Source organism: Salvelinus namaycush, unplaced genomic scaffold (assembly GCF_016432855.1).
Source record: "Salvelinus namaycush isolate Seneca unplaced genomic scaffold, SaNama_1.0 Scaffold182, whole genome shotgun sequence".
In the NCBI taxonomy this organism is placed as follows: Eukaryota; Metazoa; Chordata; class Actinopteri; order Salmoniformes; family Salmonidae; genus Salvelinus; species Salvelinus namaycush.
In genome coordinates this window covers 259,127-283,361 of record NW_024058586.1, presented here as the reverse complement: position 1 = coordinate 283,361, position 24,235 = coordinate 259,127, and the positions used below count along the sequence as shown (strand labels likewise).

General features: G+C 48.3%; 1 protein-coding gene across 1 annotated transcript in view; it reads right to left on the bottom strand.

The window, feature by feature from the left end:
- Window positions 1-3,031: 3,031 nt before the first annotated feature.
- LOC120037701 (V-type proton ATPase subunit S1-like) overlaps window positions 3,032-24,235 on the bottom strand; it is a 33,639-nt gene continuing 12,435 nt past the window's right edge. Inside the window, exons 2-10 of the mRNA XM_038983692.1 lie at window positions 19,297-19,423; window positions 18,495-18,763; window positions 18,343-18,383; window positions 17,747-17,832; window positions 16,027-16,188; window positions 4,060-4,217; window positions 3,876-3,926; window positions 3,538-3,775; window positions 3,032-3,292 (exon numbers count right to left, since the gene is read on the bottom strand). Coding sequence (XP_038839620.1) covers window positions 3,083-3,292; window positions 3,538-3,775; window positions 3,876-3,926; window positions 4,060-4,217; window positions 16,027-16,188; window positions 17,747-17,832; window positions 18,343-18,383; window positions 18,495-18,763; window positions 19,297-19,423 — 1,342 coding nt within the window. The 3' untranslated portion in view covers window positions 3,032-3,082. The remainder of the gene's footprint in view (window positions 3,293-3,537; window positions 3,776-3,875; window positions 3,927-4,059; window positions 4,218-16,026; window positions 16,189-17,746; window positions 17,833-18,342; window positions 18,384-18,494; window positions 18,764-19,296; window positions 19,424-24,235) is intronic.

Here is a 24,235-nt window from a genome sequence, read left to right as displayed (position 1 = left end):
ACGCTACTAACCTAGGCTACGATAAAGACACAATCACAAGGTCAAACACAATATATATATATATATATATACACTGAGCGTTCAAAACATTAGGAACACCGGGTCTTTCCATGACAGACTGACCAGGTGAATCCAGGTGAAAGCTTATCGATCCACTTCAGTCAGTGTTTACAACATGGGCTGTACTCACTAAACAGCAGCATGTAATAACCTTCACACCAAAATGACTAAAGACCGGAATGATGGACAGACTGACACCCTTCAGTAACAGATTCCTCCCTTCTCTACCATAAATATTCATCCCTTATTCCCCTCCCTTCAGTAACAGATTCCTCCCTTCTCTACCATAAATATTCATCCCTTATTCCCCTCCCTTCTCTACCATAAATATTCATCCCTTATTCCCCTCCCTTCAGTAACAGATTCCTCCCTTCTCTACCATAAATATTCATCCCTTATTCCCCTCCCTTCTCTACCATAAATATTCATCCCTTATTCCCCTCCCTTCAGTAACAGATTCCTCCCTTCTCTACCATAAATATTCATCCCTTATTCCCCTCCCTTCAGTAACAGATTCCTCCCTTCTCTACCATGAATATTCATCCCTTCCCCCATCCATTCTTTCCTGATTCGTCCTTCCTGTTTGCTGAGCATTCTTGTTGGTAAATAAAGGAATGACAGGGAAAATGTAACGGAAATAACTACAAGTGTGTCTGTCTGTGACTACGTCTGTCTGTCTGTCTGTCTGTGACTACGTCTGTCTGTCTGTCTGTCTGTGACTACGTCTGTCTGTCTGTGACTACGTCTGTCTGTCTGTGACTGCGTCTGTCTGTCTGTGACTGCGTCTGTCTGTCTGTGACTGCGTCTGTCTGTCTGTCTGTCTGTGACTGCGTCTGTCTGTCTGTCTGTCTGTGACTGCGTCTGTCTGTCTGTCTGTCTGTGACTGCGTCTGTCTGTCTGTCTGTCTGTGACTGCGTCTGTCTGTCTGTCTGTCTGTGACTGCGTCTGTCTGTCTGTCTGTCTGTGACTGCGTCTGTCTGTCTGTCTGTGACTGCGTCCGTCTGTCTGTCTGTCTGTGACTGCGTCCGTCTGTCTGTCTGTCTGTCTGTGACTGCGTCCGTCTGTCTGTCTGTCTGTGACTGCGTCCGTCTGTCTGTCTGTCTGTGACTGCGTCCGTCTGTCTGTCTGTCTGTGACTGCGTCCGTCTGTCTGTCTGTCTGTGACTGCGTCCGTCTGTCTGTCTGTCTGTGACTGCGTCCGTCTGTCTGTCTGTCTGTGACTGCGTCCGTCTGTCTGTCTGTCTGTGACTTCGTCCGTCTGTCTGTCTGTCTGTGACTGCGTCCGTCTGTCTGTCTGTGACTGCGTCCGTCTGTCTGTCTGTCTGTGACTGCGTCCGTCTGTCTGTCTGTCTGTGACTGCGTCCGTCTGTCTGTCTGTCTGTGACTACGTCTGTCTGTCTGTCTGTGACTACGTCTGTCTGTCTGTCTGTCTGTGACTACGTCTGTCTGTCTGTCTGTGACTACGTCTGTCTGTCTGTCTGTCTGTGACTACGTCTGTCTGTCTGTGACTACGTCTGTCTGTCTGTGACTACGTCTGTCTGTCTGTGACTACGTCTGTCTGTCTGTGACTGCGTCTGTCTGTCTGTCTGTCTGTGACTGCGTCTGTCTGTCTGTCTGTGACTGCGTCTGTCTGTCTGTCTGTGACTGCGTCTGTCTGTCTGTCTGTCTGTGACTGCGTCTGTCTGTCTGTGACTACGTCTGTCTGTCTGTGACTACGTCTGTCTGTCTGTGACTGCGTCTGTCTGTCTGTCTGTCTGTGACTACGTCTGTCTGTCTGTCTGTCTGTGACTACGTCTGTCTGTCTGTGACTACGTCTGTCTGTCTGTGACTACGTCTGTCTGTCTGTGACTACGTCTGTCTGTCTGTGACTACGTCTGTCTGTCTGTGACTACGTCTGTCTGTCTGTGACTGCGTCTGTCTGTCTGTCTGTCTGTGACTGCGTCTGTCTGTCTGTCTGTCTGTGACTGCGTCTGTCTGTCTGTCTGTCTGTGACTGCGTCTGTCTGTCTGTCTGTCTGTGACTGCGTCTGTCTGTCTGTCTGTCTGTGACTGCGTCTGTCTGTCTGTCTGTCTGTGACTGCGTCTGTCTGTCTGTCTGTCTGTCTGTCTGTGACTGCGTCTGTCTGTCTGTCTGTCTGTCTGTCTGTGACTGCGTCTGTCTGTCTGTCTGTCTGTGACTGCGTCTGTCTGTCTGTCTGTCTGTGACTGCGTCTGTCTGTCTGTCTGTCTGTGACTGCGTCTGTCTGTCTGTCTGTCTGTGACTGCGTCTGTCTGTCTGTCTGTCTGTGACTGCGTCCGTCTGTCTGTCTGTCTGTGACTGCGTCCGTCTGTCTGTCTGTCTGTGACTGCGTCCGTCTGTCTGTCTGTCTGTGACTGCGTCCGTCTGTCTGTCTGTCTGTCTGTGACTGCGTCCGTCTGTCTGTCTGTCTGTCTGTGACTGCGTCCGTCTGTCTGTCTGTCTGTGACTGCGTCCGTCTGTCTGTCTGTCTGTGACTGCGTCCGTCTGTCTGTCTGTCTGTGACTGCGTCCGTCTGTCTGTCTGTCTGTGACTGCGTCCGTCTGTCTGTCTGTCTGTGACTGCGTCCGTCTGTCTGTCTGTCTGTGACTGCGTCCGTCTGTCTGTCTGTCTGTGACTGCGTCCGTCTGTCTGTCTGTCTGTGACTGCGTCTGTCTGTCTGTCTGTCTGTGACTGCGTCTGTCTGTCTGTCTGTCTGTCACTGCGTCTGTCTGTCTGTCTGTGACTGCGTCTGTCTGTCTGTCTGTGACTACGTCTGTCTGTCTGTGACTACGTCTGTCTGTCTGTGTGACTACGTCTGTCTGCCTGTCTGTCTGTGACTACGTCTGTCTGTCTGTCTGTCTGTGACTACGTCTGTCTGTCTGTGACTACGTCTGTCTGTCTGTCTGTGACTACGTCTGTCTGTCTGTGACTACGTCTGTCTGTCTGTCTGTGACTACGTCTGTCTGTCTGTCTGTGACTACGTCTGTCTGTCTGTCTGTATATGTCCGTCCGTCTGTGTGTGTGTGTTAGTCAGTCTGCGGTACGGAGATAGCAGGTCCCTTGGGGTCATCAAAGCGGTCCATGGTGTGTAGCTGCATGATCATATGGAGGCCGTAGGTCAGGACCAGAAGCATCAGTAGACTGGTCAGCAGTCCCATCCAGATACCAGGACTGAAGAACCCTGCACAGTCACTGGCATAGGAGAACTCTCCCCCTGCCACGTTGAAACCCTGGATCTAGAGAGAGAGAGAGAGAGATAGAGGGGGGGGGAGAGAGGGGGAGAGAGAGCGATAGAGGGGGGGGAGAGAGGGGGAGAGAGAGAGAGAGAGGGGGAGAGAGAGAGAGATAGAGGGCGAGAGAGAGAGAGAGGAGAGAGGGGGGGGGAGAGAGAGAGAGCAACAGTAGAAAGTGTTTCAACGGTCTGTTCGTATTGTACGGTCTGGTTTCAGACACACTGCATACACAGAAACACGGGCCCTACCTGGAAGTCAGTGAATGAGACCCTCCACTGGTTAGCAGGGTCTTTGGAGGTGCGCGGTACCAAGATGGGGTATCTGAAGTTAGTGACTGACTGACAGCGGTAGGAGTACTCAGCCGGTGCGTACACGTTACGGCTCCCGTTAAACGTTGCTTTCTGACCGTCGTATTCTATCTCCACGGCGTCTAGCGTGAACCAGCGGCGAGCTGACACCTTGTAGTGGCGCTGGGACATGGCAAACCTGGAGACACACACACCCAGACAGACACGCACAGAATGAGTTCAAAAGAGTTTATGTGTTTGTTTGTTTGTAACAGTGTGTGTGTGTCCAGTCAACTCACACTAGTTTGAAGGAGCGGTGTCCCAGGATATTCTCATAGTTTAGAACCAGACTGACAGAGATGAAAGAAAAATATTTTATTAAAAGAAAATCGACTACAACATAATTCATCCCAATCCTTTCCAAGTTCAACAAGGCTGCTGTTCCCATGGTTCCTAATAAGGTTCCAGCACTAAACCCCTGACCTGGAGTGTGATTGGTTGCAGAGGGAGCCCTGGAGCCTAGGGGTCACGCCCTCTCCAAAGGTCAGAGAGGTGAGGTCGTGTCGTTCCCAGCGACCACCACGGAGCACGCTCACGGTCAGGTTCTCCGCCCACAGCATGATACAGCCGGCTCCGCCCTCCTGGGGAGAGAGAAGATCAGAAATAAATCATATATCAGGAAATCAACTCAAACAGCGGTACCCACAGCAGTACCCACGGCAGTACCCACAGGGGTACCCACAGCAGTACCCACGGCAGTACCCACAGGGGTACCCACGGCAGTACCTACAGGGGTACCTACAGCGGTACCCACAGCGGTACCTACAGCGGTACCCACAGCGGTACCTACAGCGGTACCCACGGCGGTACCCACGGCGGTACCCACGGCGGTACCCACAGCGGTACCCACAGCGGTACCTACAGGGGTACCTACAGCGGTACCCACGGCGGTACCCACGGCGGTACCCACGGCGGTACCCACAGCGGTACCCACAGCGGTACCCACAGCGGTACCCACAGCGGTACCCACAGCGGTACCTACAGCGGTACCCACAGCGGTACCCACAGCGGTACCTACAGCGGTACCCACAGCGGTACCCACAGCGGTACCTACAGGGTACCCACAGCGGTACCCACAGCGGTACCCACAGCGGTACCCACAGCGGTACCTACAGGATTAGGGTTATTACTGGCGCTGGAGCAGCAAAGGATAGTGTGGGGATGCTATCTCGAAAAAGGAGGTTGTATTCACCAGTAATGTCCTTTAGTACAGCAACTAGAGGAGTGAAGGGGAGGGGGGAAGGCAGAGATGGGAGGGGAAGAAGAGAGAGAAAAGGGAGAGAGGAGTGAGAGAAGAGAGAGAAAAGGGAGAGAGGAGTGAGAGAAGAGGGAGAGACAAAAGCAGGAGAGAGGAGTGAGAGAAGAGAGAGAAAAGGGAGAGAGGAGTGAGAGAAGAGGGAGAGACAAAAGCAGGAGAGAGGAGTGAGAGAAGAGGGAGAGACAAAAGCAGAAGAGAGGAGTGAGAGAAGAGGGAGAGACAAAAGCAGGAGAGAGGAGGGAGAGAGAGAGAGAGAGAGAGAGAGAGAGAGAGAGGAGGTGGGAGGGGAAAAAGAAGAAGGGAGGGAGAGAGAGGAGGGAGGAGAGAGTTCTCATCCTGGAATATACAAGATCTGAGGTCATCTGCCTTTGGCCTAAAGAGCAGGAACCTGGACTTCATCAAAGAAATCAATTTGTAAGTCGCTCTGGATAAGAGCGTCTGCTAAATGACTTAAATGTAAATGTAAATCAGAAATACAGACATTGTCATCCTACAAGAACCATGGTATAGAGGAGACGGACCCACTGGTTGCCCTCTAGGTTTCAGAGAGCTGGTAGTCCCATCCACCACACTACCAGGTGGGTGGTATAGAGGAGACGGACCCACTGGTTGCCCTCTAGGTTTCAGAGAGCTGGTAGTCCCATCCACCACACTACCAGGTGGGTGGTATAGAGGAGACGGACCCACTGGTTACCCTCTAGGTTACAGAGAGCTGATAGTCCCATCCACCACACTACCAGGTGGGTGGTATAGAGGAGACGGACCCACTGGTTGCCCTCTAGGTTTCAGAGAGCTGGTAGTCCCATCCACCACACTACCAGGTGGGTGGTATAGAGGAGACAGACCCACTGGTTACCCTCTAGGTTACAGAGAGCTGGTAGTCCCATCCGCCACACTACCAGGTGGGTGGTATAGAGGAGACGGACCCACTGGTTGCCCTCTAGGTTTCAGAGAGCTGGTAGTCCCATCCACCACACTACCAGGTGGGTGGTATAGAGGAGACGGACCCACTGGTTACCCTCTAGGTTTCAGAGAGCTGGTAGTCCCATCCACCACACTACCAGGTGGGTGGTATAGAGGAGACGGACCCACTGGTTGACCTCTAGGTTACAGAGAGCTGGTAGTCCGATCCACCACACTACCAGGTGGGTGGTATAGAGGAGACGGACCCACTGGTTGCCCTCTAGGTTTCAGAGAGCTGGTAGTCCGATCCACCACACTACCAGGTGGGTGGTATAGAGGAGACGGACCCACTGGTTGCCCTCTAGGTTTCAGAGAGCTGGTAGTCCCATCCACCACACTACCAGGTGGGTGGTATAGAGGAGACGGACCCACTGGTTGCCCTCTAGGTTTCAGAGAGCTGGTAGTCCCATCCGCCACACTACCAGGTGGGTGGTATAGAGGAGACGGACCCACTGGTTGTCCTCTAGGTTACAGAGAGCTGGTAGTCCCATCCGCCACACTACCAGGTGGGTGGTATAGAGGAGACGGACCCACTGGTTGCCCTCTAGGTTTCAGAGAGCTGGTAGTCCCATCCACCACACTACCAGGTGGGTGGTATAGAGGAGACGGACCCACTGGTTGCCCTCTAGGTTTCAGAGAGCTGGTAGTCCCATCCACCACACTACCAGGTGGGTGGTATAGAGGAGACGGACCCACTGGTTGCCCTCTAGGTTTCAGAGAGCTGGTAGTCCCATCCGCCACACTACCAGGTGGGTGGTATAGAGGAGACGGACCCACTGGTTGCCCTCTAGGTTTCAGAGAGCTGGTAGTCCCATCCACCACACTACCAGGTGGGTGGTATAGAGGAGACGGACCCACTGGTTGCCCTCTAGGTTACAGAGAGCTGGTAGTCCCATCCACCACACTACCAGGTGGGTGGTATAGAGGAGACGGACCCACTGGTTGCCCTCTAGGTTACAGAGAGCTGGTAGTCCCATCCACCACACTACCAGGTGGGTGGTATAGAGGAGACGGACCCACTGGTTGTCCTCTAGGTTACAGAGAGCTGGTAGTCCCATCCACCACACTACCAGGTGGGTGGTATAGAGGAGACTGACCCACTGGTTGCCCTCTAGGTTACAGAGAGCTGGTAGTCCCATCCACCACACTACCAGGTGGGTGGTATAGAGGAGACGGACCCACTGGTTGCCCTCTAGGTTACAGAGAGCTGGTAGTCCCATCCACCACACTACCAGGTGGGTGGTATAGAGGAGACGGACCCACTGGTTGCCCTCTAGGTTACAGAGAGCTGGTAGTCCCATCCACCACACTACCAGGTGGGTGGTATAGAGGAGACAGACCCACTGGTTACCCTCTAGGTTACAGAGAGCTGGTAGTCCCATCCACCACACTACCAGGTGGGTGGTATAGAGACAGACAGACCCACTGGTTACCCTCTAGGTTACAGAGAGCTGGTAGTCCCATCCGCCACACTACCAGGTGGGTGGTATAGAGGAGACGGACCCACTGGTTACCCTCTAGGTTACAGAGAGCTGGTAGTCCCATCCACCACACTACCAGGTGGGTGGTAGAGAGGAGACGGACCCACTGGTTGTCCTCTAGGTTACAGAGAGCTGGTAGTCCCATCCACCACACTACCAGGTGGGTGGTAGAGAGGAGACGGACCCACTGGTTGTCCTCTAGGTTACAGAGAGCTGGTAGTCCCATCCACCACACTACCAGGTGGGTGGTATAGAGGAGACGGACCCACTGGTTGTCCTCTAGGTTTCAGAGAGCTGGTAGTCCCATCCACCACACTACCAGGTGGGTGGTATAGAGGAGACGGACCCACTGGTTGCCCTCTAGGTTACAGAGAGCTGGTAGTCCCATCCACCACACTACCAGGTGGGTGGTATAGAGGAGATGGACCCACTGGTTGTCCTCTAGGTTACAGAGAGCTGGTAGTCCCATCCACCACACTACCAGGTGGGTGGTATAGAGGAGACGGACCCACTGGTTGCCCTCTAGGTTACAGAGAGCTGGTAGTCCCATCCACCACACTACCAGGTGGGTGGTATAGAGGAGACAGACCCACTGGTTGCCCTCTAGGTTACAGAGAGCTGGTAGTCCCATCCACCACACTACCAGGTGGGTGGTATAGAGGAGACAGACCCACTGGTTGTCCTCTAGGTTACAGAGAGCTGGTAGTCCCATCCACCACACTACCAGGTGGGTGGTATAGAGGAGACGGACCCACTGGTTGCCCTCTAGGTTACAGAGAGCTGGTAGTCCCATCCACCACACTACCAGGTGGGTGGTATAGAGGAGACGGACCCACTGGTTGTCCTCTAGGTTACAGAGAGCTGGTAGTCCCATCCACCACACTACCAGGTGGGTGGTATAGAGGAGACAGACCCACTGGTTACCCTCTAGGTTTCAGAGAGCTGGTAGTCCCATCCACCACACTACCAGGTGGGTGGTATAGAGACAGACAGACCCACTGGTTACCCTCTAGGTTACAGAGAGCTGGTAGTCCCATCCGCCACACTACCAGGTGGGTGGTATAGAGGAGATGGACCCACTGGTTACCCTCTAGGTTACAGAGAGCTGGTAGTCCCATCCACCACACTACCAGGTGGGTGGTAGAGAGGAGACGGACCCACTGGTTGTCCTCTAGGTTACAGAGAGCTGGTAGTCCCATCCACCACACTACCAGGTGGGTGGTATAGAGGAGACGGACCCACTGGTTGCCCTCTAGGTTACAGAGAGCTGGTAGTCCCATCCACCACACTACCAGGTGGGTGGTATAGAGGAGACGGACCCACTGGTTGTCCTCTAGGTTACAGAGAGCTGGTAGTCCCATCCACCACACTACCAGGTGGGTGGTATAGAGGAGACGGACCCACTGGTTACCCTCTAGGTTACAGAGAGCTGGTAGTCCCATCCACCACACTACCAGGTGGGTGGTAGAGAGGAGACGGACCCACTGGTTGTCCTCTAGGTTACAGAGAGCTGGTAGTCCCATCCACCACACTACCAGGTGGGTGGTATAGAGGAGACGGACCCACTGGTTGTCCTCTAGGTTACAGAGAGCTGGTAGTCCCATCCACCACACTACCAGGTGGGTGGTATAGAGGAGACGGACCCACTGGTTGTCCTGTAGGTTACAGAGAGCTGGTAGTCCCATCCACCACACTACCAGGTGGGTGGTATAGAGGAGACGGACCCACTGGTTGTCCTCTAGGTTACAGAGAGCTGGTAGACCCATCCACCACACTACCAGGTGGGTGGTATAGAGGAGACGGACCCACTGGTTGCCCTCTAGGTTACAGAGAGCTGGTAGTCCCATCCGCCACACTACCAGGTGGGTGGTATAGAGGAGACGGACCCACTGGTTGCCCTCTAGGTTACAGAGAGCTGGTAGTCCCATCCACCACACTACCAGGTGGGTGGTATAGAGGAGACGGACCCACTGGTTGCCCTCTAGGTTACAGAGAGCTGGTAGTCCCATCCACCACACTACCAGGTGGGTGGTATAGAGGAGACGGACCCACTGGTTGTCCTCTAGGTTACAGAGAGCTGGTAGTCCCATCCACCACACTACCAGGTGGGTGGTATAGAGGAGATGGACCCACTGGTTGCCCTCTAGGTTACAGAGAGCTGGTAGTCCCATCCACCAAACTACCAGGTGGGTGGTATAGAGGAGACAGACCCACTGGTTGCCCTCTAGGTTACAGAGAGCTGGTAGTCCCATCCACCACACTACCAGGTGGGTGGTATAGAGGAGACAGACCCACTGGTTGCCGTCTAGGTTACAGAGAGCTGGTAGTCCCATCCACCATACTACCAGGTGGGTGGTATAGAGGAGACAGACCCACTGGTTGTCCTCTAGGTTACAGAGAGCTGGTAGTCCCATCCACCACACTACCAGGTGGGTGGTATAGAGGAGACGGACCCACTGGTTGCCCTCTAGGTTACAGAGAGCTGGTAGTCCCATCCACCACACTACCAGGTGGGTGGTATAGAGGAGACGGACCCACTGGTTGCCCTCTAGGTTACAGAGAGCTGGTAGTCCCATCCACCACACTACCAGGTGGGTGGTATAGAGGAGACGGACCCACTGGTTACCCTCTAGGTTACAGAGAGCTGGTAGACCCATCTACAAAACTTTTTTTTTTTGTCAAAACAGGAACATTTTACATCTGGCTAGAAATGAATAAGGAAATGATCTCAACAGAGAAAAATGTCCTCCTGTGTGCTTCCTATATCCCCCCAATAGAACCAGAAGACAGCTTCTCCATCCTACTGTATATCCCCCACTAGAATCCCCATAATATAATGAAGACAGCTTCTCCATCCTACTGTATATCCCCCACTAGAATCCCCATAATATAATGAAGACAGCTTCTCCATCCTACTGTATATCCCCCACTAGAATCCCCATAATATAATGAAGACAGCTTCTCCATCCTACTGTATATCCCCCCACTAGAATCCCCATAATATAATGAAGACAGCTTCTCCATCCTACTGTATATCCCCCCACTAGAATCCCCATAATATAATGAAGACAGCTTCTCCATCCTACTGTATATCCCCCCACTAGAATCCCCATAATATAATGAAGACAGCTTCTCCATCCTACTGTATATCCCCCCACTAGAATCCCCATAATATAATGAAGACAGCTTCTCCATCCTACTGTATATCCCCCCACTAGAATCCCCATAATATAATGAAGACAGCTTCTCCATCCTACTGTATATCCCCCCACTAGAATCCCCATAATATAATGAAGACAGCTTCTCCATCCTACTGTATATCCCCCCACTAGAATCCCCATAATATAATGAAGACAGCTTCTCCATCCTACTGTATATCCCCCCACTAGAATCCCCATAATATAATGAAGACAGCTTCTCCATCCTACTGTATATCCCCCCACTAGAATCCCCATAATATAATGAAGACAGCTTCTTCATCCTGGAGGGTGAGATCAACCATTTCCAGGCCCAGGGACATGTACTGCCTGTGGTGACCTAAATGCCAGAACCGGACAAGAACCTGACACCCTCAGCACACAGGGAGACAAACACCAACCTGGAGGTGACAGCATTCCCTCCCCCATCTGCCCCCCTAGACACAACTATGACAAAAATAAATAAAAAAACAGGTCACAACTGCTGCAGGTCTGTCGCACGCTGGGTCTGTACATAGTCAATGGTAGGCTTTGAGGGGACTCGTATGGTAGGTACACCTATAGCTCATCTCTTAGCAGTAGTACTGTAGACTACTTTACCACTGACCTCAACCCAGAGTCCTATGGTAGGTACACCTATAGCTCATCTCTTGGCAGTAGTACTGTAGACTACTTTACCACTGACCTCAACCCAGAGTCCTATGGTAGGTACACCTATAGCTCATCTCTTAGCAGTAGTACTGTAGACTACTTTACCACTGACCTCAACCCAGAGTCCTATGGTAGGTACACCTATAGCTCATCTCTTGGCAGTAGTACTGTAGACTACTTTACCACTGACCTCAACCCAGAGTCCTATGGTAGGTACCCCTATAGCTCATCTCTTGGCAGTAGTACTGTAGACTACTTTACCACTGACCTCAACCCAGAGTCCTATGGTAGGTTCACCTATAGCTCATCTCTTGGCAGTAGTACTGTAGACTACTTTACCACTGACCTCAACCCAGAGTCCTATGGTAGGTACACCTATAGCTCATCTCTTGGCAGTAGTACTGTAGACTACTTTACCACTGACCTCAACCCAGAGTCCTATGGTAGGTACACCTATAGCTCATCTCTTGGCAGTAGTACTGTAGACTACTTTATCACTGACCTCAACCCAGACTCCTATGGTAGGTTCACCTATAGCTCATCTCTTGGCAGTAGTACTGTAGACTACTTTATCACTGACCTCAACCCAGACTCCTATGGTAGGTTCACCTATAGCTCATCTCTTGGCAGTAGTACTGTAGACTACTTTACCACTGACCTCAACCCAGAGTCCTATGGTAGGTACACCTATAGCTCATCTCTTAGCAGTAGTACTGTAGACTACTTTATCACTGACCTCAACCCAGAGTCCTATGGTAGGTTCACCTATAGCTCATCTCTTGGCAGCAGTACTGTAGACTACTTTACCACTGACCTCAACCCAGAGTCTCTTCGAGTGTTCAGTCAGTCCACTGACACCCCTATCAGACCACAGCAAAACCACAGTCTACTTGAACAGAGCAATAATCAATCATGAGGCATCAAAGCCAAAGGAACAACATAATATTAAAAAATGCTTTAGACTGAAGGAAAGTAGTGTAGAAACCAACCAAAAAACAAGTAGGCAACAACAAATCCCTTTTAGACAACTTCCTGGACAAAACGTTTCACTGTAATAGTGAAGGTGTGAACTTGGCAGTAGAAAACCTAAACAGTATATTTGACTTCAGCTTCCCTATCAAATCTAAACATTTCAAACTACCTAAGAAAATTAACAACGATGACAAATGGTTTGATGAAGAATGCAAAAACCTAAGAAAGAAATTGAGAAACCTGTCTAACCAAGAACATAGACCCATAAAACCAGAGTCTACTCCTTCACTATGGTGAATCACTAAAACAATACAGAAATACACCACGGAAGAAGAAGGAAGAGCACGTCAGAAATCAGCTCAATGTAATTGAAGAATCCATAGAATCTAACCACTTCTGGGAAAATTGGAAAACTCTAAACAAACAACACAAAGTTCTCTCTCCAAAACAGAGATGTATGGATAAACCACTTCTCCAATCTTTTTGGCTCTATAACCAAGAACAAACAGCAAAAATATATACATGGTTAAATACAAATAAATATTAGAATCAACTATTAAAGACTACCAGAACCCACTGGATTCTCCAATTACCTTGAATGAACTACAGGACAAAATACAAACCCTCCAACCCAAAAAGGCCTGTGGTGTTGATGGTATCCTACATGAAATTATAAAATATCCAGACCACAAATTCCAATTGGCTATACATAAACATCATCCTCAGCTCTGGCATCTTCCACAATATTTGGAACCAAGGACTGATCACCCCAATCCACAAAAGTGGAGACAAATTTGACCCCAAAAACTACCGTGGGATATGCGTCAACAGCAACCTTGGGAAAATCCTCTGCGTTATCATTAACAGCAGACTCGTACATTTCCTCAGTGAAAACAATGTACTGAGCAAATGTCAAATTGGCTTTTTACCAAATTACCGTATGACAGACCACGTATTCACCCTGCACACCCTAATTGACAAACCAAAACAAAGGCAAAGTCTTCTCATGCTTTGTTGGTTTCAAAAAAGATCGACTCAATTTGGCTTGAGGGTCTGCTATACAAATTAATTTAAAGTGGTGTTGGGGGAAAAACATACGACATTATAAAATCCATTTATCAAACAACAAGTGTGCGGTTAAAATTGGCAGAAAACACACATTTCTTTCCACAGGGCCGTGAGGTGAGACAGGGCCGGGGGGTGAGACAGGGCCGGGGGGTGAGACAGGGCCGGGGGGTGAGACAGGGCCGGGGGGTGAGACAGGGCCGGGGGGTGAGACAGGGCCGTGAGGTGAGACAGGGCCGGGGGGTGAGACAGGGCCGGGGGGTGAGACAGGGCCGGGGGGTGAGACAGGGCCGGGGGGTGAGACAGGGCCGTGGGGTGAGACAGGGCCGTGGGGTGAGACAGGGCCGGGGGGTGAGACAGGGCCGGGGGGTGAGACAGGGCCGGGGGGTGAGACAGGGCCGGGGGGTGAGACAGGGCCGGGGGGTGAGACAGGGATGCAGCTTAAGCCCCACCCTCTATATTCCTAGTGTACGGTATACTCAGTGTATATTCCTAGTGTACGGTATACTCAGTGTATATTCCTAGTGTACGGTATACTCAGTGTATATTCCTAGTGTACGGTATACTCAGTGTATATTCCTAGTGTATGGTATACTCAGTGTATATTCCTAGTGTATGGTATACTCAGTGTATATTCCTAGTGTATGGTATACTCAGTGTATATTCCTAGTGTATGGTATACTCAGTGTATATTCCTAGTGTATGGTATACTCAGTGTATATTCCTAGTGTATGGTATACTCAGTGTATATTCCTAGTGTACGGTATACTCAGTGTATATTCCTAGTGTATGGTATACCCAGTGTATATTCCTAGTGTACGGTATACTCAGTGTATATTCCTAGTGTACGGAATACTCAGTGTATATTCCTAGTGTACGGAATACTCAGTGTATATTCCTAGTGTATGGTATACCCAGTGTATATTCCTAGTGTATGGTATACCCAGTGTATATTCCTAGTGTATGGTATACTCAGTGTATATTCCTAGTGTACGGTATACCCAGTGTATATTCCTAATGTACAGTATACCCAGTGTATATTCCTAATGTACAGTATACCCAGTGTATATTCCTAATGTACAGTATACCCAGTGTATATTCCTAATGTACAGTATACCCAGTGTATATTCCTAGTGTACGGTATACCCAGTGTATATTCCTAGTGTACAGTATACCCAGTGTATATTCCTAATGTACAGTATACCCAGTGTATATTCCTAATGTACAGTATACCCAGTGTATATTCCTAATGTACAGTATACCCAGTGTATATTCCTAATGTACAGTATACCCAGTGTATATTCCTAATGTACAGTATACCCAGTGTATATTCCTAATGTACAGTATACCCAGTGTATATTCCTAATGTACAGTATACCCAGTGTATATTTCCACACTATAAGATTGGAATAATAATGTGAAAATGTCATAATTGACCGTATGAAAAGAGGTGTTTGAAAAGACTGACATTTCAGCCTGTTTTGGTTGGATGGAGTTTTGGCCCGCCTGGTGACATCACTAGGCGGTAAATTCGTTAACTTCTCTAGGGTAGGGGGCAGCATTCGGAATTTTGGATGAAAAGCATGCCCAAATGAAACTGCCTGCTTCTCGTGCCCAGAAGATATGATATGCATATAACTCGTAGATTTGGATAGAAAACACTCTAAAGTTTCCAAAACAGTTAAAATAGTGTCTGTGAGTATAACAGAACTGATTTGGCAGGCGAAAACCTGAGAAAAATCCATTCGGGAAGTAGTTTTTTGGGGGGTTTTGTAGTTGTCTATTCAATGCCATTACAGTATCCATTGACTTAGGACTCAAATTGCAGTTCCTATGCCTTCCACTAGATGTCAGCAGTCTTTAGAAATTGTTTCAGGCTTGTATTCTGCAAAATGAGGAAGTAAGAGCAGTCTGAATGAGTGGATCCTAAAGTGTCACAGAGCTTTTTCATGCGCACGACCGAGAGAGTGCCTTTCTTGTTTACCTTTTATATTGACGATGTTATTGTCCGGTTGAAATGTTATCGATTATTTAGGCTAAAAACAACCTGAAGATTGAATATAAACATCGTTTGACATGTTTCTATGAACTTTACGGATACAATTTGGATTTTTTGTCTGCCTGTTTTGACTGCGTTTGAGCCTGTGGATTACTGAAGAAAATGCGAACAAAACTGAGGTTTTTGGATATAATGAGAGACTTTATCAAACAAAAGGAACATTTATTGAGTAAAGTAATGTCTGCTGAGTGCAACCATATGAAGATCATCAAAGGTAAGTGATTAATTTTATCTCTATTTCTGACTTGTGTAACTTCTACTTGGCTGGTTACTGTTTGTAATGATTTGTCTGCTGGGCTATGTTCTCAAATAATCATAAGGTATGCTTTCGCCGTAAAGCATTTTTTTAAATCTGACACCGTGGTTGGATTCACAAGAAGTTAATCTTTAAACCTATGTGAAATATGTTATGTTTTCTGAATTTTTATAATGAGTATTTCTGTATTTGAATTTGGTGCCCAGCAGTTTCACTGGCTGTTGAAGAGGTGGGACGCTAACGTCTCACGTACACAAGAGAGGTTAATAGACCAAAAACAGCTCGTTTTCAGTTTCCCCACTCAGACCCCTCCTTGGAACATTCCTCTTGCTAAGAAGCTATTTTTGTTTCTTTTTGACCATTTTAAAAGAAAACAAATCACAGTAAGGTACTTAATTGTTACCCAGAAATGATTTGATATTGAGATAAAAACGGCCGCATTGGACCTTTAAACACATTTAAACAAGTTAGAAAGAAACAGATCTTACCTTAAACTCAACTGGAGGGTAGACTCCTGTCTTCTCCTTGACTTGGTTCTCTCCTCTTTCTCTCTCCCGCTGTCTGTCCCTCTCCCTCTTTCTGTCTCCGTACTGCAATAGGGAGCGCCCTCCTCCCACACTAGCCTCCATATCCAGAGACGATGACACCTCCTAGGGAGACAGAGAGGTGGTAACCACACACCATAGAGACATAGAGAGAGGTGGTAACCACACACCATAGAGACAGAGAGAGAGGTGGTAACCACACACCATAGAGACAGAGAGAGAGATGGTAACCACACATCATAGAGACAGACAGAGGGCTCTGGATGGATAGCATGGACAGTTCCATTTGCAAGGACACACGCGCACACACATACATTACATACATACATACAGTACCAGTCAAAAGTTTGGACACACCTACTCATTCCAGGGTTTTTCTTTATTTTTTACTATTTTCTACATTGTAGAATAATAGTGAAGACATCAAAACTATGAAATAACACATATGGAAACATGTAGTAACCAAAAAAGTGTTAAACAAATCAAAATATATTTTACATTTAAGATTATTCAAAGTAGACACCCTTTGCTTTGACAGCTTTGCACACACTTAGCATTCTCTGCACGGGATAAGTTCATTAGAGTTACCAGTCTCAGAAAGTAGCAATTAACTGCACCTCAGATTGGAGCCTAAATAAATGCTTCACAGAGTTCAAGCAACAGACACATCAACATCAACTGTTCAGAGGAGACTGTGTGAATCAGGCCTTCATGGTTGAATTGCTGCAAAGAAACCACTACTAAAGGACACCAATAATAAGAAGAGACTTGCTTGGGCCAAGAAACACGACCAGTGGACATTAGACCGGTGGAAATCTGTCCTTTGGTGTGATGAGTCCATATTAGAGAATTTTGGTTCCAACCGCCGTGTCTTTGTGAGACGCAGAGTAGGTGAACGGATGATCTGCGCATGTGTGGTTCCCACCGTGAAGCATGGAGGAGGTGGTGTGATGATGTGGGGGTGCTTTGCTGGTGACACTGTCAGTGATTTATTTAGAATTCAAGGCACACTTAACCTGCATGGCAACCACAGCATTCTGCAGCGATACGCCATTACATCTGGTTTGTGCTTAGTGGGACTATCATTTGTTTTTCAACAGGACAATGACCCAACACACCTCCAGGCTGTGTAAGGGCTATTTGACCAAGAAGGAGAGTGATGGAGTGCTGCATCAGATGACCTGGCCTCCACAATCTCCCGACCTCAACCAAATTGAGATGGTTTGGGATGAGTCTGACCGTAGAGTGAAGGAGAAGCAGCCAACAAGTGCTCAGCATATGTGGGAACTCCTTCAAGACAGTTGGAAAAGCATTCCTCATGAAGCTGGTTGAGAGAATGCCAAGTGTGTGCAAAGCTATCATCAAGGCAAAGGGTGGCTTCTTTGAAGAATCTCAAATATAAAATATATTTAGATTTGTTTAACACTTTTTTGGTTACTACATGATTCCATGTTATTTCATAGTTTAGATGTCTTCACTATTATTCTACAATGTAGAACATAGTAAAAATAAAGAAAAACCCTTGAATGAGTAGGTGTCCAAACTTTTGACTGGTCCTGTACGTCAGACAGATTTACAGTTAGAAAGTTTAATAAATGTAAACTCTCTTTCCATATATATGACAAACAAATAAACACACAGACATGGATTAACACACACTTACCCGTGAGGGTCTCATTGCAGTGTAGATGGCAGTGTAGGGGACAGACTGGCTCTTCATAATGCTCATCACCTGTCCAATCACCTCATCTAACACACACTCAACAAGTTAGTCTTCAGCAATCTGCAACATACTGTAATAAGGAACACAGTGAATGTAGGTGATGTTTGTCCCAGCAGAGCCACCGTACAGTAGAACAGTAGAATACACTACTAGAACAGTAGACCGGTAAACCGGTAAAAACAGTAGACCGGTAAAAACGGTAGACCAGTAAAACGGTAGACCAGTAAAACGGTTCAACAGTAGACCGGTAAAACGGTAGACTGGTGAAACGGTAAAACAGTAGACCGGTAAAACGGTAAAACAGTAGACCAGTAAAACGGTAGACTGGTGAAACGGTAAAACAGTAGACCGGTAAAATGTTAGACCGGTAAAACGGTAGACCGGTGAAACTGTAAAAAACAGTAGACCGGTAAAACGGTAGACCGGTGAAACTGTAAAAAACAGTAGACCGGTAAAACGGTAGACCGGTAAAACGGTAGACCGGTAAAACGGTAGACCTGTAAAACGGTAGACCAGTAAAACGTTGGAGCACTCACCATTCCCATTGAGAACCTCCTTAGCAGACATCAGATCAGACCTGTTAGAAACCAAAATCAGGTAAACCACACCCATATCTGTATAAACCACACCCATAAAAAACAGACCAGTGAGATAAGCAGAATCGTGTGTGTGTTATATATATATATACCCGGTGCTGTAGGGTAGTCTGAAGACCAGCAGGGCGGGGGTAGAAGTGTTGAGTCGTAGCTGGCTGAGTGTCTCTGGTTCCATGAAGAGAGGAGAGGTGTCTAATTGGTCCTGGAGCTGACCAATCACAGCACTGGATGCTGGCCAGGCCACGGCAGGCAGGACCAATGGGGAAGGGCTGGAGAGGAGCGCCTCCTCGAGGTTAGGGAAGGCACTGTCCTGCTTGTTGCCAAACGCCCCTCCGTACATGGTGAAGTCCTCAATGCTCATCTGGGGGGGGGGGGGGGGGAGAGAGAGACGGGGAGAGCGAGCAAGAGACGGGGGAGAGAGACGGGGAGAGCGAGCAAGAGACGGGGAGAGAGACAGGGAGAGCGAGCAAGAGACGGGGAGAGCGAGCAAGAGACGGGGGAGAGAGACGGGGAGAGCGAGCAAGAGACGGGGAGAGAGACGGGGAGAGCGAGCAAGAGACGGGGAGAGAGACAGGGAGAGCGAGCAAGAGACGGGGAGAGCGAGCAAGAGACGGGGAGAGCGAGCAAGAGACGGGGAGAGCGAGCAAGAGACGGGGAGAGCGAGCAAGAGACGGGGAGAGCGAGCAAGAGACGGGGAGAGGGAGAGACAGGGAGAGAGAGCAAGAGGGAGAGACGGAGAGAGAGAGAGACGGGGGAGGGAGAGAGAGCAAGAGGGAGAGACAGGGAGGGAGAGCAAGAGGGAGAGACAGGGAGGGAGAGGGAGTCACACGGTAAAAGACATAGACTAACTAATATACGGGTTACTAAGGTAGGTTTGTGTGGTGTGTGTATTACCTTGTCCTGCAGGAAGAGCATTACGTTGCGCGGGGATGACCCCAGGGCGGTCTCCAGGTATGAGCTCAGCTGACTGATACCCACTATGTGACCAGCAGCAGGAACAGCTTGGGACGGCAGACTAGACCTGACATCGTTCAGGAGGGCCAGGAAAACAGGAAACAGGAAAACAGGAAACAGGAAAAACTAAGAGGGCGTGACAAGCAAACCAATGTTACATTTCCAAAGTAAAAAGCAGCTCTTGGGTTAGTCTGATTAATCAGGCTATAATACACCAAAATACATTTAAACTTATTCTACCGGTTTTCTGTGTGGTTTGTCCTTCAGCTGCTCTAAATTTTAAACAAAAAATCCACAGGAAAGTATTGTTGATGTTACTTTTCAGAGAGCTGGTAGGGATATGGTACTGAGGTAAAACTTGTTTCATATTTGATATTCAAATAAAATGTCATTTGTCACATGCGCCGAATACAACGGGTGTAGCTAGACCTCGCGGTGAAATGCCGGATACAACGGGTGTAGCTAGACCTCGCGGTGAAATGCCGGATACAACGGGTGTAGCTAGACCTCGCGGTGAAATGCCGGATACAACGGGTGTAGCTAGACCTCGCGGTGAAATGCCGGATACAACGGGTGTAGCTAGACCTCGCGGTGAAATGCCGGATACAACGGGTGTAGCTAGACCTCGCGGTGAAATGCCGGATACAAAGGGTGTAGCTAGACCTCGCGGTGAAATGCCGGATACAACGGGTGTAGGTAGACCTCGCGGTGAAATGCCGGATACAACGGGTGTAGGTAGACCTCGCGGTGAAATGCCGGATACAACGGGTGTAGGTAGACCTCGCGGTGAAATGCCGGATACAACGGGTGTAGGTAGACCTCGCGGTGAAATGCCGGATACAACGGGTGTAGGTAGACCTCGCGGTGAAATGCCGGATACAACGGGTGTAGGTAGACCTCGCGGTGAAATGCCGGATACAACGGGTGTAGGTAGACCTCGCGGTGAAATGCCGGATACAACGGGTGTAGGTAGACCTCGCGGTGAAATGCCGGATACAACGGGTGTAGGTAGACCTCGCTGTGAAATGCCGGATACAACGGGTGTAGGTAGACCTCGCTGTGAAATGCCGGATACAACGGGTGTAGCTAGACCTCGCGGTGAAATGCCGGATACAACGGGTGTAGCTAGACCTCGCGGTGAAATGCCGGATACAACGGGTGTAGTAGACCTCACAGTGAAATGCCGAATACAACAGGTGTAGTAGACCTCACAGTGAAATGCTGAATACAACAGGTGTAGTAGACCTCACAGTGAAATGCTGAATACAACAGGTGTAGTAGACCTCACAGTGAAATGCTGAATACAACAGGTGTTGTAGACCTCACAGTGAAATGCTGAATACAACAGGTGTAGTAGACCTCACAGTGAAATGCTGAATACAACAGGTGCAGTAGACCTTACAGTGAAATGCTGAATACAACAGGTGTAGTAGACCTTACAGTGAAATGCCGAATACAACAGGTGTAGTAGACCTCACAGTGAAATGCTGAATACAACAGGTGTAGTAGACCTCACAGTGAAATGCTGAATACAACAGGTGTAGTAGACATCACAGTGAACTGCTGAATACAACAGGTGTAGTAGACCTTACAGTGAAATGCTGAATACAACAGGTGTAGTAGACCTTACAGTGAAATGCTGAATACAACAGGTGTAGTAGACCTTACAGTGAAATGCTGAATACAACAGGTGTAGTAGACCTTACAGTGAAATGCTGAATACAACAGGTGCTGTAGACCTTACAGTGAAATGCTGAATACAACAGGTGCAGTAGACCTTACAGTGAAATGCTGAATACAACAGGTGTAGTAGACCTCACAGTGAACTGCTGAATACAACAGGTGTAGTAGACCTCACAGTGAAATGCTGCATACAACAGGTGTAGTAGACCTCACAGTGAACTGCTGAATACAACAGGTGTAGTAGACCTCACAGTGAAATGCTGAATACAACAGGTGTAGTAGACCTCACAGTGAAATGCTGAATACAACAGGTGTAGTAGACCTCACAGTGAACTGCTGAATACAACAGGTGTAGTAGACCTCACAGTGAAATGCTGAATACAACAGGTGTAGTAGACCTTACAGTGAAATGCTGAATACAACAGGTGTAGTAGACCTTACAGTGAAATGCTTAATACAACAGGTGTAGTAGACCTTACAGTGAAATGCTGAATACAACAGGTGTAGTAGACCTCACAGTGAAATGCTGAATACAACAGGTGTAGTAGACCTCACAGTGAAATGCTGAATACAACAGGTGTAGTAGACCTCACAGTGAAATGCTGAATACAACAGGTGTAGTAGACCTCACAGTGAAATGCCGAATACAACAGGTGTAGTAGACCTTACAGTGAAATGCTGAATACAACAGGTGTAGTAGACCTCACAGTGAAATGCTGAATACAACAGGTGTAGTAGACCTCACAGTGAAATGCTGAATACAACAGGTGTAGTAGACCTTACAGTGAAATGCTGAATACAACAGGTGTAGTAGACCTTACAGTGAAATGTTGAATACAACAGGTGTAGTAGACCTTACAGTGAAATGCTGAATACAACAGGTGTAGTAGACCTTACAGTGAAATGCTGAATACAACAGGTGTAGTAGACCTCACAGTGAAATGCTGAATACAACAGGTGTAGTAGACCTCACAGTGAAATGCTGAATACAACAGGTGTAGTAGACCTCACAGTGAAATGCTGAATACAACAGGTGTAGTAGACCTCACAGTGAAATGCTGAATACAACAGGTGTAGTAGACCTCACAGTGAACTGCTGAATACAACAGGTGTAGTAGACCTCACAGTGAAATGCTGAATACAACAGGTGTAGTAGACCTTACAGTGAAATGCTGAATACAACAGGTGTAGTAGACCTTACAGTGAAATGCTGAATACAACAGGTGTAGTAGACCTCACAGTGAAATGCTGAATACAACAGGTGTAGTAGACCTCACAGTGAAATGCTGAATACAACAGGTGTAGTAGACCTCACAGTGAAATGCTGAATACAACAGGTGTAGTAGACCTCACAGTGAAATGCCGAATACAACAGGTGTAGTAGACCTTACAGTGAAATGCTGAATACAACAGGTGTAGTAGACCTCACAGTGAAATGCTGAATACAACAGGTGTAGTAGACCTCACAGTGAAATGCTGAATACAACAGGTGTAGTAGACCTTACAGTGAAATGCTGAATACAACAGGTGTAGTAGACCTACAGTGAAATGCTGAATACAACAGGTGTAGTAGACCTCACAGTGAAATGCTGAATACAACAGGTGTAGTAGACCTCACAGTGAAATGCTGAATACAACAGGTGTAGTAGACCTTACAGTGAAATGCTGAATACAACAGGTGTAGTAGACCTCAAGCCCTTAAACCAACAACGCTTTAAGAAGTTAAGATTTTTTTTTTTTTTTTTGTGTGTGTAAATTTTTTAAATAAAAATTATAATTAAACAGCATCAGTAAAATAATAATAGCGAGGGTATATACAGGGGATACCGGTACAGAGTCAATGTACGGGGCCACCAGTTAACCGAGGTAATTGAGGTAATATGTACATGTATGTAGAGTTAAAGTGACTATGCATAGATAATAAACAGAGTAGCAGCAGCGTAAAAGAGGGGTCTGGGTAGCCATTTGATTAGCTGTTCAGGAGTCTTATGGCTTGGGGGTAGAAGCTGTTAAGAAGCCTTTTGGAACTAGACTTGGCGCTCGGTACCGCTTGCCGTGCGGTAACAGAGAGAACAGTCTATGACTGGGGTGGCTGGTGTCTTTGACAATTTTTAGGGCCTTCCTCTGGTATAGAGGTCATGGATGGCAGGAAGCTTGGCCCCGGTGATGTACTGAGCCGTACGCACTACCCTCTGAGTGCCTTGTGGTCGGAGGCCGAGCAGTTGCCATACCAGGCGGTGATGCAACCAGTCAGGATGCAACCAGTCAGGATGCTCTCGATGGTGCAGCTGTAGAACCTTTTGAGGATCTGAGGACCCATAGGCCTTGTCGTGCCCTCTTCACGACTGTCTTGGTGTGCTTGGACCATGATAGTTTGATGGTGACGTGGACACCAAGGAACTTGAAGCTGTCCACCTGCTCCACTACAGCCCCGTCGATGAGAATGGGGGCGTGCACGGTCCTCCTTTTCCTGTAGTCCACAATCATCTTCTTTGTCTTGATCACGTTGAGGGAGAGGTTGGTGTCCTGGCACCACACAGCCAGGTCTCTGACCTCCTCCCTATAGGCTGTCTCGTCGTTGTCGGTGATCAGGCCTACCACTGTTGTGTCATCGGCAAACTTTACGTGGCCGTGGCCTGGCCGTGCAGTCATGAGGGAACAGGGAGTACAGGAAGGGCCCCTGTGTTGAGGATCAGCGTGGCGGTTGTGTTGTTGCCTACCCTTACCACCTGGGGGGAGGCCCGTCAGGAAGTCCAGGATCCAATTGCAGAGGGAGGAGTTTAGTCCCAGGATCCTTAGCTTAGTGATGAGCTTTGAGGGCACTATGGTGTTGAATGCTGAGCTGTAGTCAATGAACAGCATTCTCACATAGATGTTCCTTTTGTCCTGGTGGGAAAGGGCAGTGTGGAGTGCAATAGAGATGTATCATCTGTGGATCTGTTGGGGCGGTATGCAAATTAGAGTGGGTCTAGGGTTTCTGGGATTATGGTGTTGTTGTGAGCCATGACCAGCCTTTCAAAGCACTTCATGTCAATATTGCACTACAGACGTGAGTACTACGGGTCGGTAGTCATTTAGGCAGGTTACCTTAGTGTTCTTGAGCACAGGGACTATGGTGTCTATCAACAATGACAAGCCACCGGGGTATGACAACTTGGATGGACAATTACTGAGGATAATAGCGGATGATATTGCC